Here is a 19144-nt window from a genome sequence, read left to right as displayed (position 1 = left end):
TGGAGTTTTGCTGTATTCTGAGATCTGAACCCTTGCCCTCTCTCTCTAACAATGTCTGTTTCTAGACTGCTACACAATGTTGTCTGTGAATTCACTGATTTTCCTACTTCTGCATAAAGTCTCCTTGGTAGTAGTTTTCTTCAACTTCTCTTCATTCATTAGCACAGGGGTGGCTGACCTGAGCCTGAGAAGGAGCCAGAATTTACCAAAGTACATTGCCACAGGAATGCATCCGATGAAGTGAGCTGTAGCTCACGAAAGCTTATGCTCAAATAAATTTGTTAGCCTCTAAGGTGCCACAAATATTCATTTTCTTTTTGCGAATACAGACTAACACGGCTGCTACTCTGAAACCACTAATACATCAGTAGCCCTGCATCAGCTCCCCCCTGCCCACTGGTAGCCCCACTGATCAGCGCCTCGCCCTCCCTCCCCACACCTCCTGATCAGCTGTTTCATGGCATGCAGGAGGCGATGGGGGTCGGGGAGGAGCGAGGGCATGGCAGGCTCAGGGGAGGGGTGGAGTGGGGGCAGGGCCTGTGGCAGACCCAGGGGTTGAGCAGTGAGCACCCCCCGGCACACTGGAAAGTTGGCACCGGTAGCTCCAGCCCCAGGGTCGGTGCCTACACAAGGAGCCACTTACTAACTTCTGAAGAGCCGCATGTGGTTCCAGAGCCACAGGTTGGCCACCCCTGCATTAGCATGTCAGCCAAAGAACTGAAGTGGCCTGTGGACTGAGACACACGTCTCTTTAAATTAAACCTAACCCTAAATAATTATGATTTGTTCCCAACAGTTACCTCTGTTCCTCTTTGCTTATGCAGTACTTTGTGCCTAAGCCTGCACATGGAATAAATATATTTTTACTCTGATTTTTTTTCAGAAATATATTTTTCCTGTGGGAATGGTTATTGAAATTGACACACTTTTTTTCAGAATGTTTTGATTTAAACAAAAATTGCATTTTCCATAGCATATAATAGTGATTTGATGATCCTTTATTCTGCCAATGGCCTCACATTTTGTAATGCAATATTTGTTAATCAATTTGCTCATCTGCTCTGTACTCTCTCAAACCTTATTTCAGTGTGACTAGTTTGGAAGGTGAGGATGTGACCGGTCGCTTCCCAGCTTATGGCTGCCTCTGCTGCTTAGCCAAAGGCCTTAGCCAAAGAACAGGGCCTCAGACTGTCACAGTAAGAGAAGGCCCTTACACCGGCAGACAGTGATTTTGATTCTTTCTTTTATACCTCTATAACTAGCTAAGTGATAAGAATACACCTAAATTCTTAGAGAACAGGCCTTTACAGACCGGCCTGAATATCTATATCCTAACAAGTGTATCTATTTTGCAGAAAAATAAGTTGAGGTCCAGAGAAAATAAATGATTTGCTGTGTCACCTCTGACAAATCAGTCGCTCAGCTGAGAATAATAGTCGGGATTACTGACTCCCCAGTTCCATGCTCTGTCCACTAAGTAACTGTTCTTTTTTCTATTGTATGCAGCTTCTTCTACAGTGTCTACTAATCCTAGTATTTGCAGTATTCCCTGAATGTATGCTTGGGAATACTGCAAAAAATCAGATCACGTCATTTAAGGAAACTGGCAGATTTTTAAAGAATAACCACTGGGTTCCATTAGATTTTAGCCTGTGCATGAATACATCTGATGATGGGCCACTGTTATAGTTCAGCTTGTGGTGGTAATTGCAGTGATATCACTCCAGTGTACAGTACAGTTTCATAAGTTTTAAAATGGTACTTGCAATTGTTGTTGATTCTGTTGGCCTGCCCTTTCTCCCATTGCAGATCAGACTGTAGCTCAAGTCTTAGAGCACTTGATGTTTCTCTTTCTGTAATGATCTGCAACCCATTATCTCGTATCACATGTTTAACCCATGATGCACAAAACATCTGCTTATTCTCTAAAGCTGCAGGATTTTGTTCCAGTTAATACTAATCTCAGTAAATCTCTCAAGCTTTTATTTTAGAATTGCATGTACTTTTTACATGCTTTTAATGTTCATTTGTCTTCACGGTTTTTTCTCCTTCCTCTGAACTGTTTAGTAGTTTAGAGAGGCCATTAAACTCAGTTCAAGAGGCAGGAGAAAAAAATTGGAACCCACTGTGATTTGTGACTCAGCCATCATGGAGTGCAGTCATAGCTTTGAAGCCTCTTCCTTAAGTTTATTGACCGAGCACATTAGCAGTGGCAGCTCCACGTCGGGGACCTAGGCAATTAATGAGTTTAGACAGCCAGCTTTTAATACTGGACCTACAATAGTGTACATCTATGACTTGGCTTTAGCTTGCTCCTTTCATTTCTGTACATTTCCTCTGGTGTTGGGATGTTGTGGTTCAAAGTTGTAGCATAAATCTTTTATCTGCCTTATATATAAGCTGGGTGATGCTTTTTGTTTCTGCTGTCTTTCATAGTGAAAAATAGTTCTGGCAGGGAAACCTTAGCTTGTTTGACAGGCTCAGAAAAGTAACTCCGTATCACTCCCATCCTGTGGGTACTTTTCTTTACCTGTTTTCTGACTACACAGTAAGTCAGAACTGCAGTTTCTTGAGCACAGGATTCCTATACACAAAAGGCAAAGACCTAGCTATATTTTATGCCTCTTTGGCAATCGTCCCATAAACCTTGCATTGTCTCTTGAAGCTACTGCTCTAGGCAAAAGAGGTCAAAAGCAGAATTTGTTTAAATCTGGGCTTTGTACTAACATCTGAAATTCACCTCAGAAAGCTGTAATGTAGTTTTATTTTTTTAATCATATCAGATATGTGCTGGGCACACACACACACTCTCGCTCATGTTATTGAACTGTATCATTTATAGTGCGTATTTATATATAAAAATGCATCTAGTCACGATTTCATCAGTTTTGCTAAGATAAGAGCTGTAGCAAACATAAGCACGCAGAATAATTCTCAACTGTCTTTTAATGTCAAGAGAAATGTCCCTATTTTTTTTAATCAGCAGTTCTTTTTTCCTTCTTAAATTTGTGGCTTGCTTTTATTAAGGTCTGGGATTTGAAAGCCCAGCAATATCATGCTTGATTGAGAGAGCAGAGTTTCTTTTAAAATGCTTTATTTAACCCAAGCCACTTCAATATTCAGCTTTTTGTCCTTGTTATCCTTCTGTTAGCCTCTCTGATTTTGCTTCTTTGTCTCCAATTGTTCAATTTTTAACATGGTTGTCACTGCGTTCCTTCTCAGAGAGCTGATGCACAATATTCAGGAGAGTATCTTATTACTTTTCAGGTTTTAGTGTGTGTCTACAACCTTGGTCAGCGAAAAGATTTTTTTTTCCCCCCCCATGGGATGGTGGTATTGTATATATTTTTCAGAGTCCATAAATATGGTCTGCGCTTTGCAGAACAAATTAAAGACAAGTCCCTGCTCTGAAGAGTTTACAGTGAACATCTTGAAGTTTTTGTAATCTTTTTAAACTCATGGCACTGAAAGTGAGTTTAGGTGAGCTCTGAATGAAGAGCAGGTGGTGGTTTGGTATACAGGTGTTGGAATGTATGTCCATGCAAGGAGGCATAGAGGTGTGAACAGGAGGGAAAGTGAAATGAAGCCTATTGCCTCATGGGACAATAGAATAGAAGTGTTTAGGCTGAGGTGGGTCCAGTGCCATTGTTTTAACTATCAGAAGTTGGGGGTAATAAGTTTCTCCCTGGTGACTGTACAGCATGGGCCTGATGGAACATTCATATAGACTGACATAATTCCATTGCCTTCAGCTGAATGACTCCTGATCTACCCTGGAGTAAGTGAGAGGAGAATCAGGCCCCATATCTTTGAATAGGTAGAAAAAGTTCAGGGGGGGTCCTGGAGTAGAAGAGTTTAGCTTTGTCCTCCAAAGGCGCATGCAGCGCTATTTCATGGGAGCTGGTGAGAAGATATGAGCCTCGGATGTACTGAGGACTCCCAAAAATGTGAAGTAAAATTGTCTGGGAATCTCAGATTCATCCTTCAGCAGCTAAAAAGAATGTTTGATTACTGATTTGCAAATTCGGTCCTAACCAAAATCTGCACTCTGTCTAAAAAATATCCTGTCATATAATGAAAATCTGGTGTTGTGTGAGACCTCTGGGTGTCTGTACTCTGTACAACAGTAATACCAGCCTGAGCATTAAGAATTTCTGCAGTAAGGTTTTAACTCTGCAACTTTCCTTGAAACAAAAGAGCCTCAAATGTTCAACACCTGCCATAGAAGTTTAATAAGTAGCCCTGTAAGTGGGTCATTTTCAACAAACAATTAATTTAACGACTTCATCTGGAAGTTCAGTGGCACTATTTCAGAGTAGGTAATTTGAGATTGGTTTCTACATTTATATGCTGAAGTTAATGTTTCCTTTATAAACCTGTATTTTAAGGATTTAATATTTCATGTGCTCCAAATCTCATCAAGCTGAAAGTTTCTAGCCCAGATGTATTTCAAAAAGAAAATTGATATTAATGCTTTAAGCGGTTGTGAGTTCTCAAACACGCACACAAAAAATACAATTCTCAGGAATTCTGAAGCCTATAAAAATGAATTCTGTGGGCAGTTTGAATAAAACTCTTCCCTGGGGTTTTGGCTCCGCTGCTCAAATCTGCACTCCTACGTACTGTATATGGAGCTGCTGCTCATGTCCATGAGAGAGCTACAAATTGAAGGAGGGCAGAATATTAGGGTTGGACTCCACCAAGCAGATTGGAGAGGAGAACTTTACCTATATATTGTCATGTGAGTTAGTTGTTGACAGCGATTTTAAAGACTATATATAACAGAGCTGCAATCCAGGGGTGGAGAGTGCCAGTGTGTTAGTGCAATAATCTGTAGATCAAGAGCATGGAGTTCAAATGTGATTGGATCACAAGGGAAAACAAATGTAATAATCCTAGGCCTAGTCGCTGCTTTACCCTCCCCCATCCAATCTTTCTTCATCGCTCCCTTCATCAGCTCCTCCCACACTTGCCTTTGTAACTTCTTTCACGGTGTCTTGTACAGCTTTTATCAATCTTCCACTCTCCATGTTCCCGCCTTCTCTTTTCCTTTAAATCCTTTCTGAAAAGCTACTTTTTCATGGATCCTTCCCACACCGATCTTATAGTTCTTGCACATGCATTTTAGTTCCGTAAAGCATCATTGTAAGACACCACCACCTAAACAAACAATAATCCGAGTCAACACACACACAAGTGTGTGGGGGTGTGTACATGTGCGGGAAGGGGTTGCAGACACGACACAAAATTTTTAAAAAATTGAGCCATGTCTCTGAGATTTTAAGCACGGCCTTACCTAGGCTGCTGCTCCCAGATCAAGATCAATTCCGCCCATACATATGCTTTTTGCAGACCACTTTAAGTGTTGCTTCTAGTCCTCATTTGCCCAGATGACAAAACATGGAAAGAAGCCCTAGATTAGAACTGCAAGGGGTGTAACAAGTTAGGAGTCAGGTGTGCTGAGTGCTCTGCACAGGGGAAGTTTACTGAAGCCAGGTCTTAGTTGGAAGGTCACTCACAGACATTACAAAACACAGGAAAGAAAAGAGTTTCCAAGAAACAGAAATAGCTACTGAGGGTGAGTAGGATTCAGTGTTGTTGCTTTGTGTTTAATGCTTATACAGCCATCACCCCATCCCTGACTACCTCACCTGAATGGAGAGTTCATATGATATTAAAATATGCCATTAGGGTGAAAATAATCAAGGCCAGGTCATGACATGATGTCAATCCGTGGTCGTCATGCTGCCATTCAAAAAAACAAAACAAAGGAAATTAAATACATGCAACTAGAGCGTATTAAAAACATGTTACAACTCTACCTTAAATCCATTAAAGGTTAAAGCTCCCACAGTCCCCTTAACCAGACCTTCTTGTGTAGGGTATTCTCTGTTTATACCAAAAAAAGCAAAGCCTCTTTCATTAGCACAGCCATTTGCATTTTTAATTTTATTTCTCACGTGAAACAGTATAAAATCCACAAAATGAAAGTATACCTCAGCGGAGCTTGGGGGAGTGGGTGGTGCAGGAGACTGATAGTGGGATCCTTTCACCTCTAGTTTGCCGATTCAGCTACAGCTCAGATCGGTAGTTGTCACCTGATGGCTGATTGGTGCCATCAGTCCTGTTCTTAGTGACTTTCTCACTTGGTCCTATGGGCTTCCTAATTTACAATTGGACATGTAATTAGTCTTATAGAAGAATATGATTTTTAATTACACCTAAAAGCATTTAGCTCTCAAATCAGAGGGTCTGGTATTTCTCCATGTTTCACAACTCATCAATGTGCCCAACTCATTGATACCATATATCAGAGGACTATTTATAGCTGGCTTTACCACACAGAAGAGGACTTAAAACAAATCAAAACAGCTATCTCCAGTTGCCACCATTAGTGGGCGAATTTCTTGTAGGCATCACAGCACAGGTGGATTCTGAAGAGGGATTTGAAGGAGGAGAAAGTAGTGGCCTTAAACATTAGTACAGGAATAGATTCAAGGCTGGAATCCTAGATGGAGAAGATGGGGATGGGGGCACTGCCATTAATAGACAAGGGGAACCAGAAAAATTACATTGAGTGATTCCTACTGGAATCAAGATTTAAACCCCAGAATGCAGTTTAGCAAAAGGAAGATGGCAATCTGACAGATATCACCATAGTAGCATGTGTTTTCTGGCTCATAGTAGCAGGAGATACAACACTTTTTAAATAATTAACATACACTTAATATCTCTGATCAAATTCCTGCCATCCTCTAGGATGTAGCTGTAGGCCAGGGAGGAATTCCCAAGGTTACAATAACACCACTGTTTCTCTGTAGCCTCTAGGGACTTTCCTACCCTTTCAGTTATTGCACATAATATTTGCACTGAGTCTGTGTACTGGGACATGGTATTAGAGTACAGCATTTGTCTGTCAGTACTCATTTGGGCACATTTCCCACTGAGGTGAATAGAGGTCTTGCCTGAGAAAGGACTCAAGATTTGGCTCTCTGAAAACACAAGCACTGCCTTGTGCGGGTCAAAGTTTCACATCTTGAATTTTTGTTTGTCTTTTATGATAAGGTCAAAGCTGAGCTTGACCCCTGAAACTCAAATGTTAAACCAAAACCAGAATGTTATAGCTTTACTACCATCTAACATTATATCCCTAAATTCAGCCCTCACAGCAGGCATTCTTCCTTTCCAGCATTTGCACTCGATTTGTGTGCAGGCTGGCCATATGGTGTGTGTAATTATTCTTTTATAATGCTGTTATTGCTCTCTAGTTGCCCAGTAAACCCAGCACAATTTCAGTAAACTGTATACATCAGGGCAGAAATCTTAGACTTGGCTGATTTTCTGCACCTTTTCGCAATGGTAGGTGCAAAGAAAAAAGATTCCATTTGATTTATGGAAACTGTATAAAGTTTATAGAGTCTCTACAACCCTCACAAATGAAGAAGGCTCATAGAGGGGAGGTTGCACCAAAACTGGGAGGTCCACAAAACTAAAGGAGAAAAACAGCTAAGGCACATGTCCGTAAATACCTGCATGGAACTTTCCCCCATTAATTCTCCAGATCAGCATATGGACTGCATAAGCTGTTATATTCTTTTCCCAGTCCAATTACTGCTACGCTGTAGCACTGGAATATCACATAGGCGATTAGTGTGTCTCTGTCAGGGTCACTGTTCTTCCTCGTAGCAGTTCTGTGCCCATTGATTATTCTCTGTAGAAATTATGTCCTGAATTTTCATATGGTTGTGGGCAAAAGCATGAGCATGCCTAAGTATGTAAATCATCTGATGTATGAGCTGGATTTGTGTGCACACACCTGCATGTATATGTGTAACCCAGACTTGCATGCATCGCAGGATTTATATAGCTAAATTAGGTGTATACCATACTGTATGCTCACTTTTGCAGGTACCCATTTGTAACATACAGCCTGCAGAATACCTTTTATTTACCCTAGAAATAGTGACTCCCAAACTGATTGGGATAAAATAGAAACTGACCTAAATGAAACCTCTTCTGAGTTAGAAAATGTTAACTGCCCTTTTCCCATCTCTGACTTTTTGTATGCTTCTGGACTACCTGGGGCAGAAATTCTGGAATACTGTTCTGACAGTGTTGTCTTCCTAACTAGAATTGAAAAATACTAATCTAGTCTCCTGATATCTCCAGTCCTTTTCTAAACCAAAAAGATACACATCCCTCGCTATGTAGGACAGACAGCACATAGCCTGGGTTGACTAATTTTCCTGACCATATATAATGCCATTTCTGGTGCTTGACTAGCTGTCAAAAGGTGGGGAAGGCACTGGAAGCATGTGCCATTGTCCCTACTTTATATTGAGACCTGCAGGTAGTAAATGGTATTTTGATATTCTAAATCCATAAATGTGACCCTTCAGTTTCATGTGTAAGGAGCTGTTTAAAATCTGTGCACATACTTTGTGAAATATTTTTTTGGGAAAAAAAGCCAATAACAATAATTGGTTTGGCATTTTTTGTGATTTCTAAAGCACTTAAAGGGTAATGAATTTCTTTTATTCAGTCCTACATAAAATCAGTTTTTACAGAAATAAGCTGATTTAAAAGGCTTGAATGGCTGGCAGTGACAGAAACAATTCACTGAAAGCTCAATTCCTATACATCAGAATAAAACAAATGTATGTATCATTAGAGGTTGCTGACCCTTGAATTATAATGATCAAAAAGGTCAATATTTAAATGTGATTTATGGAAGCTATTTCTTAACACATAATTAGGCTGACCAATAAAAACAATTCAGACTTCTACAGGACATGATTACCCAGGAGGTAGGTTAGCTATTATTTTCTTATTCATAAAGAAATAAAATAATTTAAATACATTTGTGATATGCTCTTCAAGTAAGTTGAAACACAGCATAACTAGTTTTAATATGGCATTTTTGTTATCAAGTTGTCAAATTTCCTTAATTTAAGTGAAAGCTGAGAACCACTTGAGAATAACGGTATGTCTGAAATGAAAATATTTTCTTTCATCTCTTTCAGTTAAATGAAATGTAGGTAAATAGAAATCAGGCAAAAGTATAACTTTTTTTTTTTATGCTGTCCCTTTAGTTCAATATGGAAATGTACTATTTGCTGAGTCCTTTTACATTAGGTTGTAAATTCTTTTTGTGGGGAGGACTGTGTCTTCCTAAGAACTTATACAGCGCCTAACATAATGGGACACTAATCCTAATTGGAGCCTGTCGGTGCTAGTACAATACAAATAGTAATTAATTCTTTGAGGGAAGTTGGCATTTCGATGCAAAATACAATAGTTCAGAGGTTAGGAAGAGGAGTCTTATCCAATGGCATAAATCAAGATGGGAACGTTTCCCTAAAAGATGTGTAAATCAAACTTTTTATAATGAGACTCCTACCATAGCCTATCATGGTGACCGATATTGTCTCATTGTTTCTTTATACTCCCCCATCTGTTGTCTCTGGTTTTATACTTTAAATTATGAGATGGGGCGAGGACCATCATTTTGTTCTGTTTCTACATTGCTGAGCACAGTGGAGTCCTGGTCCATGGCTCGGGCTGCTAGGTTCTACTACTACTGTTAGTTTTTGGCCAAACCCAGGGCTGATGTCAATTAGTATAGCTCAGTTGAAGCCAGTGGTGCTATGCTGATTCACACCAGCTGGCTCTTTATCTTTATTCCTGCTAAATTTAGCCACTAAAATTTGCTTTTATCCTAATGGAAATAGATTTAGTTCATGTTGTTAATTTAGGTTTTAAATATTTAAAGTTAATAACCTTCAGACTACTTAGTCTTCTAGTATTTAGAAATGGAAAACACTTGTTAGGTAATCAAGAACATCTCTCACTGAATGCAGGATTTAGTATCCCAATGTCAGATAATAAACTCATACTACAGTAGATCTTAGCCAAAAGCCTGTCTCTAAAGTATATTTAAAGGGGAAAAGGCTTCATTCTAATTCTTTCATTCACCAAAACCAAAAATTCCCTCTTCATAGCAGTTGCATGTATTCTTTTTTTTAAAGCCGTTTAGCTCATAACTGAAGTAGCAATGGCTAGTCTTTCACTTAACCCCAGGCATGAAAGCTTAAAATGGAGAGAAACTGCAATATTCCCCATCTTGGAACCATGTCAACAACTCCCATTTGTCACTCATATAAAGTGTCTAGACAGCCTATATTCACTGCACCCATTTTAGGCTGACATTGTACTTCCAGCAGCAGGCAACATCTCATCATGGCAATAATAGAAAAATACATCATCGTCGTCATAGGCTGTAGTGTTTTTCATCCATAGATCTAAATATAATTATCCTTACACTTTTTATTGATGGGAAGACAGAGAGAGGTTTTTATGCTGCTATTTTCAAATTGCGCATGCAAACACCTTGGAGCATATGCCACCCTGAGTGTGTCTGGGTCCTGATTATCCTACAAGTTGATCTGTGTGAGTGGAACTGTGCTTGTGCAGAGCCCTATTAACTGAAATGGAGCTCTGTGCACACAGAAGGGTTTACCTTTATGAATCAGCTGCTAGAATCTGGGTCTGTGGTTTTGCACCCATATGCTTCGAAATGTAGGCGTAAGTGGTTTGCCCAGGGTCACATGCCGAGTCCATGGGATTCATTCTGAGTGGCAAAAGGGGTTAGGGTGACCAGATGTCCTGATTTTATAGGGACAGTCCTGATTTTTGGGTCTTTTTCTTATATAGGCTCCTATTAATCCTCACCCCCGTCCCGATTTTTCACATTTGCTGTCTAGTCATCCTAAGAGCTGTAGCTTTCCTATGTACGTGCCTACTGTCTCAAATGGCTTTGTATTCACAGCGGCTGGCCCCTCATGCCACTGTAGTGACACTATTTTTAGCACGCTATTTGGATCAGAGCTAGCACAGGTATGCCTCCTTGAGCTGGGAATTACACCCCCAACTAAAAGTGTAGACATACCCCATGTCAGAGCCAGGAATCAAACTAAGGTTTCCTGACTCACAGTACTGTGTGTGATCCACTGGCCACACAACTTCTTTATTATATGGGGTTTGATTATTATTTTTTAATGAATTAGAAACTGCTGTGAATTTTTCCTCTTCTGAAAAATAAATCGCCTACTTTCTTATTTGTAGTGGAGAGGGAAAACGTGCAGAAGAGAACCTTTACCAGGTGGATAAATCTACATTTGGAGAAGGTAAGGCCAACAAATACTTTTGTCCATTTGTAAAAATAAAAACTGTTCATATATCTTCCATAAATATCTCCATGCTAAGATATATACACACCCGTTTGCTGAAAACGTAACTTCTGCCTTACCCAGGCATATTTCTTGATTTCATGTACCTCCTGGTGTTATTTATATATGCTGTTACTGTAAAGAGCTTTAGGATAGCGTGTGCCTCTATAAAATATAGGCCTGATCCTACTACATTCCTTTTGCGGGACTGGTTCCTTAGGTTATACTTTATTGGAGCCCTGAAAAGAATGATTCTCCGGAAAAGAAAATGGTTGTCAACAAAAGAAGAGTTAAAGCTAAAATTACACATCTGTGGTGCGAAGGAAAAGTGGAAACTGGCTGTATACTGATATGTAAGAACAACACAGTGCAAAAAGAGTTTAAAAGGTGTCAGATTAAAGACTCTGGAAATTCAGGATTATTCTGATTTTAAAAGAAAATAAATAGCAAAGTTGAAATTTTTCTTTATTTTGTGGGGAAGGTTGAGGGCATGTTCCTGTGTGGATAAAGGGCACTTTTCTGGTGCTTTGATTCATTGGCTGACTGAGTTTATTTGTTACATGTGTATGATTATTTAATGCTGCGGGGTGGTCATTATGTGATTAAATGTAATTAATTGTTAGCGTTCGGGCACACGGAAATTTCTTCGTGGGAGATTTTTATTGTCTTTTTAAATCTAAAGAAATAACGGAGAAATAAATGTGTGTGGTTTGGTTGCTCTGGGCATCACATTGGGAAATACAAAATAGGAATTTGACAGTGTCCTTTTCAAATTGGATTAGCAAATCAGAGTTCTAAATGCCAGGTTTAAGATACATGCGTTCCTTGGAACATGGCTTAACCCTTCATCTCAGGTTGATAATTTAAGTTCCTCATATTTTATTATTTGAGGGTTGGTAAGATGAGACCTTAAAATGAAGTCTTTTCTGTGCTCTGTAGATATTAAAGACCCCATGGTATTTTTCATAATTAAGCCCTTTGTCTCAATCTCCTCTGTGTCTCTTCACGCCCCCCCCTTCCCCCCCGCCCCCGACACGCACACTGTGCTTTGGATCTGATTCTGCAATTCCTACTCACATTTAAATAGTAGTTTCTTACTTGAGTAGTCTCATTGAGAGTCAGACTACTCTCAGGAGTAAGCGCTACTCAATGTGGGAAGGTTGCAGAAAAGGAATTTATTATTACTGACGTGGCAACAGTGTGCTCAGTGCAGCACAAGACACACAACTAAGTCTTTGCCCTGAAGAGTCTATCTGAGGGGGCTAATCCTACCCCCATTGGAGTCAATGGCCAAACTTCAGGAAGTGCGGAATTGTGCTGTATTTTTGTGCAGTTTTTGGTCCAGCTGCACAATTCCTGACAGAGGTGGCTGCATTTCAATGGTGGTGTAGGTATGTGATTTGTAAAGAGTTTTCAGATAAGTCACTAAATATATTATTTTTTAAGAGTGTTGCAGTGTATGTTACTGAAGAAATGAAAGGATCTTCTTAAATCTCATTGGAAATACAGAATAAGATTAGCAGTGATGTTTTGACCGAAAGATCTTTGGGAACAATCCACATTATAAATAGAAAATGTGTAATTCCTTTGTGAATTAGACTTTATGAGTTTAAACTAACTGCAATTTGAAGGCTGTCAGAGTCGCTTGCTGAGCATCTGGCTTCTGAAAAAGTTCTTTAATTTACAAAAGGAATTAGATCATGAAAAGGCTGCGGGGTGCTGTTAATTCTGCCATACCAAGCACATGAAGTTTTAGGAACGTTACAGGCACGTGGAGTGTTTTCTCTGGATTACTTACAATTTTTTTCTCCCCTGCTGCAACAGAGCAAAATGCTCTTTGACAACAGCCAATGTCTGCTGTTGATGATGCTAGGTTTGCTGAAACTGTCAAAGTAAACATATTGAACTGAATGATAGCATTGCCAGAACGCTTCATGATGATGGTGAGATTTCCTGAAACTGGGATTATCACTAAAGGATGGATATTTTGTTGCTTTGCATTTACAGATACAAAAAACTTCTTTCAAGTGTCTTCTGTGACTTGGTGTGTCCTTATTTTCCACTGTGCAGATTCATAGACTTTAAGGTCAGAAGGGACCATCATGATCATCTTGTCTGACCTCCTGCACATTGCAGGCCACAGAACCTCACCCTACCACTCCAGACACCTAACCTCTGGCTGAGTTACTGAAGTCTTGAAATCATGGTTTAAAGACTTTGTTACAGAGAACCCACCATTTACACTAGTTTAAACCTGCAAGTGACCCATGAGCAATGTTGCAGAGGAAGGCAAAAAAAAAAACAAGGTCTCTGAAAAATCTGACTCAGGGAAAAATTCCTTCCCAGCCCCAACTATGGCAATCAGTTAGACCCTGCGCATGTGGGCAAGACCCACCAGCTAGTCACCTGGGAAATAATTCTCTGTAGTAACTCAGAGCCCTTCCCATCTAGTGTCCCATCACTGGCCGTTGGAGATATTCACTGCTATCAGTTGCAGATCAGCTATATGCCATTGTAATCCGTCTCATCGTACCATCCCCTCCATAAACTTAGCAAGCTCAGTCTTGAAGCCAGTTAAACATTTTTTCCCCCACTGCTCCCCTTGGTATGTGCCCAGTTTTGGGAGCAGCTGGTTACTCTCAACCCCCGTAGTGGAGGAGTTGTGGATGCTCCGCACATTGCAGGTTTTGATCCTTCTTGTGTTGGAAGTTATAAAAGAAGGTTTTGGTTCAAAGTGGGTTATTGCTTTAAAAACTAATATCTTTCTCTGACCCATGGGTAGAGTTGAATAGTATTTTTTGGCTGCATGGGAGGAAGACTATTCACAAAAAGATCCAGTTCCAAATTGCCAGAAGCCATGCTTAATCAAACAGTAGTATGCAGGCCAACCAAAGAAGTGGCTCCTTAGGGATGAATGAGAAAGTGACGCCCAAACAGAGGGTAATTTCTGCAGCTGGGACTGACTCTGAAGGAGTGAGCAGATTTGGCTGTGTGTCTCACAGTGCACACATCATGAGACACCTCTGTGGGTGGAATAGCTGGAGGGCTTTACAGGAAAAGGAGAGCTGCTATATATGAAGTTGCCATGTCATTTTAAATATATTCCATGTACTGGGAAATATAATGGCACCGAGGGAAACTTTACAGCATAAGCAACCTAATACTGTCATTGGCCTGGACTGTAATCTTCCTTATCCCAAGTAAAGCAGGAGTAACAGCACTGATGACTATTAGAGTGACACAAGCATACGAGATCAGAATCTGGCCCTTGGCCTATGCAGTACTTATGTAGGGCCGAGTCCAGAAGTCTATATGGCTAGAGTCTGGTCTCTGTTACACTGATGTAAATCTGGAATAACTCTATTGACTCCAACATACTGGTGTAATGAGATCAGAATCTGGCCCTCAGTTTTAGCTCAGTCCTTACTTGGGTAAAACTTCCATAGATGCTAATAAGAGTTTTGACCGAAGTGTAGGAAGAACTTCAGAGCAGAGCCCACAGTGGGTAGAAATATATCCTATTTATAAGTTTGCAGACGATATCAAGCTGGGAGTGGTTGCAGGTGCTTCGGAGGACAGGATTAAAATTCAAAATGATCTGGACAAACTGGAGAAATGGTCTGAAGTAAATAGGATGAATTCAATAAGGGCAAATGTAAAGCACTCCACTTAGGAAGGAACAAGCAGTTGCACACATACAAAATGGGAAATGACTGGCTAGGTAGGAGTACTGCAGAAAGGGATCTGGGAGCCATAGTGGATCACAAGCTAAATATGAGTCAGCAGTGTAACACTTTGCAGAAAAAGCAGACATCATTCTGGGACGTATCAGCAAGAGCGTTGTAAGTAAGACACAAGAAGTAATTCTTCCGCTGTACTCTGCGCTGATTAGGACTCAGCTGGAATATTGTGTTCAGGTCTGGGTGCCACATTTCAGGAAAGATGTGGAGAAATTGGAGAAAGTCCAGAGAAGAGCAACAAAAATGATTAAAGGTCTAGAAAACATGACCTATGAGGGAAGATTTAAAAAATTGGGTTTGTTTAGACTGGAGAAGAGAAGACTGAGACATGGTAACAGTTTTAAGTACATAAAAGGTTCTTACAAGGAGGAGGGAGAAAAATTGTTCTCGTTAAGCTCTCAGGATAGGACAAGAAGCAATGGGCTTAAATTGCAGGGCTGTTTAGATTGGGCATTAGGAAAAACTTCCTAACTGTGAGGGAAGTTAAGCACTGGAATAAATTACCTAGAGAGGTTGTGGGATCTCCATCATTGGAGATTTTTAAGGGCAGGTTAGACAAACACTTGTCAGGGATGGATAATACTTAGTCCTGCCTTGAGTGCAGGGGACTGGACTAGATGACCTCTTGAGGTCCCTTCCAGTCCTACGATTCTGTGATTCTATAAGAAGCCTCCTTGTGCTACAGTAATACAAATAGTAAAGAATAAGAACCATCCTGTTTTGTAAAGTGCCACATATTTCCTTCAAAAATAATGATGATTTACCAAGTGCTGTTCTTAAAAGATTATCTAGCACTGTCCAGGTAACACTGCTTCCTTTCCTCACAGTGCAATCCTCCTCTGGAAGTGAAAGATTTGTTTGTTGATATTCAAGATGGGAAAATCTTGATGGCTTTGCTGGAGGTCCTGTCAGGGCAAAATCTGGTATGTATACAAGGGTGAAAAACCTGTTCATAGTATGGAATTATCCTTGTGTGGGTACATGTGTGAACGTATAATAGGCCAGATTCTCCCTCGCACAACAGAGTGGGGGAGAGGATCACATCAGTGAACCCAATACAGTTCCCTTATCTGTGGGTTGGCCTCCTGTGGTCTAACTTACCCCCACTGCTAAGGGACCAGCATAAACTCCTTTACCTCACGGGAGTTTTGTGAAGCTTTTATTAATGTTTGTAAAGTGCCTTGAGATCATCTTCAAATGGAGGGTACTGTGGAAGGGGCAAAGTATTTTTGGTAGAGCTGTATTTTTTAATTTATAAATTACGGTTTTATTTTTTTGTAGATTTCACTAAACCAAAAGATCTGTGGCTTAATGCATGTGATTTATTTTCTGAAGTAGCCCTTGGTTTCAGCCCTGATACCTTGGTTCAGATTAGTTCAATCCATCTGGTATGTGGAGCTATGTGTTTCCAGATTTTGACCTTGCTGGCATTTATTCCCTTGAAAAACTGTGTACAAAGTTCCCAGTGCCTGGAAAATAGAAACATCTGCTATAGACATGAGCAATCAATAACAGATGGTTTCAGAGTAGCAGCCCTGTTAGTCTGTATTCGCAAAAGGAAAAGGAGTACTTGTGGCACCTTAGAGACTAACAAATTTCTTTGAGCATAAGCTTTCGTGAGCTACAGCTCACTTCATCAGATGCATTCAGTGGAAAATACAGTGGGGAGATTCATATACATAGAGAACATGAAACAATGGGTGTTACCCTACACACTGTAACAAGAGAGTGATCACTTAAGGTAAGCTATTACCAGCAGGAAAACTGCGGAGTGGGGGAGGGGGAGCCTTTTGTAGTGATAATCAAGATGGGCCATTTCCAGCAGTTGACAAGAACATCTGAGGAACAGTGGGGGGTAGAGGGGGGGAATAAACATGCGGAAATAGTTTTACTTTGTGTAATGACCCATCCACTCCCAGTCTCTAGTCAATAACAGATGATAATCCTCTGCCCATTTTAACTGCTTGGTAGGTCTTTTTGTTCATACTTGCTAAGTACCAGATTTGCCCCTCTTATGTGGATAAAACCCTGCTTTGTAAGTGAGAGTAGAAATTGGCCCCATGATCCACTCCACATTACAGGTGTAATTGTGTTCTCATAATCAGCTGGTGAAACTTCCATCTGAATTGGGTACAGAAGCATGAGAGTTGTCTGCACACTGCAGTTTGTGCATCACCAGTTTTGTGTGTCCACACCTACCAGCCTGTCTAACTGAGTATGTATTAGTGCAGCCTGGGGAAATGTGTGCCGCTCTCTCACACTGACTCAGCAGAGGATAGGGGTCCTCAGGGCATGCACACAGAATGGCGTGAGCAACCTGTGTGGCAATGCATCCTCGGATGTCCTATAGCACAGGTAGCCTGGAGGAAAGAGAATTGGCCAAACTGGTTACACAGGCAGAAGTCTATCCACATAACAAAAAACAGTGCACCAGACTGGAGTTACAAGGCCATGGGGCAGGTAGTGACTTGCCTTCATGCTTCGCTGCTATCAAAGGTGGGTTTTTTACCTTGAGGTAACTGATGTGTGTGTGGTAAAAATACAGTGAAGACAAGGCATTTAGTTTTGTCATGAGATAAACGTGCCAAGGTCAACCCCTGGCTGTTTACCTCATGGTAAAACTACCGTGCCTGGGCTTCATGTGTTTTACCTTGGGATAGCTCCTGCTCATTAGTTACCTCAAGGTAAAAGTTAGGGATTTTTTTAGCAGTGAAAACAAGCCATAGGTCTCTGGCAAGGGTGAAATGCTGTTAGTTGCGATGATTATTAACTAAGTCTTAACCATGTCATGTTCGGACAAAACCTGTTTAGAACCAGTCATGCCACTAACTAATTATAAACTCGGTTAAAAGATATAGTGTAGACCAGTTTTTCTCAACGTTTTTGATACCGGGGACTGACTTACTGTGTTCCTAAACTGTGTCAGGGAGATTGCAGGGTCTGGCACTAGTCCACTAACCAGTCATGGAGAAACACTGGTGCAGACAAAGCCTAAATGATTAACCCACTAAGCTATGCACTGGCCTTTTTTCATGACTGATTCTATCACTTTGCCAGCCACTGAAGTGAAGACAGTGGGGTGGGGGAAAGTGGCGGTGGTGGTTGGTTTTTATACATGCACAATGTCTTAGAGATTCTTAGATTCTGAGACCAGAAGGGACCATTGTGATCGGCTCTGTGCTTTGTTTCTCCATGTTAAACAAATCACTTAAATAATCCGAAGTGTTCATCACTAGTCTGCGTTTTAAAACAAAGTGAATTTCTGTTTTCTAGCTTCATGAATATAAGTCCTCAACCCATCGTATTTTTCGGTTGAACAACATAGCTAAAGCACTGAAGTTTTTGGAGGATAGTAATGTAAGTATTTCCAAAGCTTGGTCTCAATTTCGTACTTTCCTCAGTATCTGTTGTAAATATAATTGCACCTAATTTTCTATGCAGCATGTCCATAAGAGGAGTGCACTGACTGAAAAAAGTTGTGGCTTTTTTCAACAGCGAGGCTAAAATACCACACAAAAATACAGAAGAACACCTACAGAGTCTAAAAAACAAGGATTATGTTTTCATTTTATAACGTAAAAGTTCAATAGGATTAAAGGATCAGGAGACCAATATTAAAAGAAAATAACTAGAAATTCAAGTAAGCTTTACTGAATTGATTCTAAGTGCCTTGATTTCAGTTACTTTGAAGGTAATAATTGACTTCTTTCTTTTTTCCTTTGATTAAAAGTATTTTAAGTATCACAAGTTCTGCCTTTCTCTACTAAATTGCAGCCGCAGCTGATCATGAGTCCAAGGCAGGAGAAAATTAAATCTGGAAAAATTAGATAATAAATACATAACTTTTTCAATCAAATCAGTATAAGAGCAGACTTTCTTCTCATGCCACTCGTACACTAGTGCAATGTCACTAATTTAAGTGGAGCTACTAATTTACAGCTGCTAACTTTATGCTAGAAGCCAGCTGCTACTTGTCTACCACAATCCTAATTCACCTTGCTGTTCTGTGCCTCTGCTCTCCCAGACACTGTGTCTCTTCTGTTCCACTCCACTGCTTCCCAGGAGCCATTTCCCTAAACCTCCCACTCCTGAATATTGGGCCAAATTTTGCTGTCATTTATGCTAGTGTAACCCGATTGGTTTGAAAAATATATTCTACTCCAGATTTAGAGCAGT

The 19144-nt window shown here is 40.3% G+C and overlaps 1 protein-coding gene across 1 annotated transcript in view; it reads left to right on the top strand.

Annotated features, from left to right (window-relative positions):
* Window positions 1-19144, top strand: part of CLMN (calmin) — a 99087-nt gene that overhangs the window by 48669 nt on the left and 31274 nt on the right. Inside the window, exons 2-4 of the mRNA XM_048854008.2 lie at window positions 11125-11186; window positions 15796-15891; window positions 18242-18325. Coding sequence (XP_048709965.1) covers window positions 11125-11186; window positions 15796-15891; window positions 18242-18325 — 242 coding nt within the window. The remainder of the gene's footprint in view (window positions 1-11124; window positions 11187-15795; window positions 15892-18241; window positions 18326-19144) is intronic.

This window comes from Caretta caretta, chromosome 6 (assembly GCF_965140235.1).
Source record: "Caretta caretta isolate rCarCar2 chromosome 6, rCarCar1.hap1, whole genome shotgun sequence".
NCBI lineage: Eukaryota > Metazoa > Chordata > Testudines > Cheloniidae > Caretta > Caretta caretta.
The sequence above is the reverse complement of the archived record's forward strand: the minus strand, read 5'-3'. Positions and strand labels throughout refer to the sequence as shown.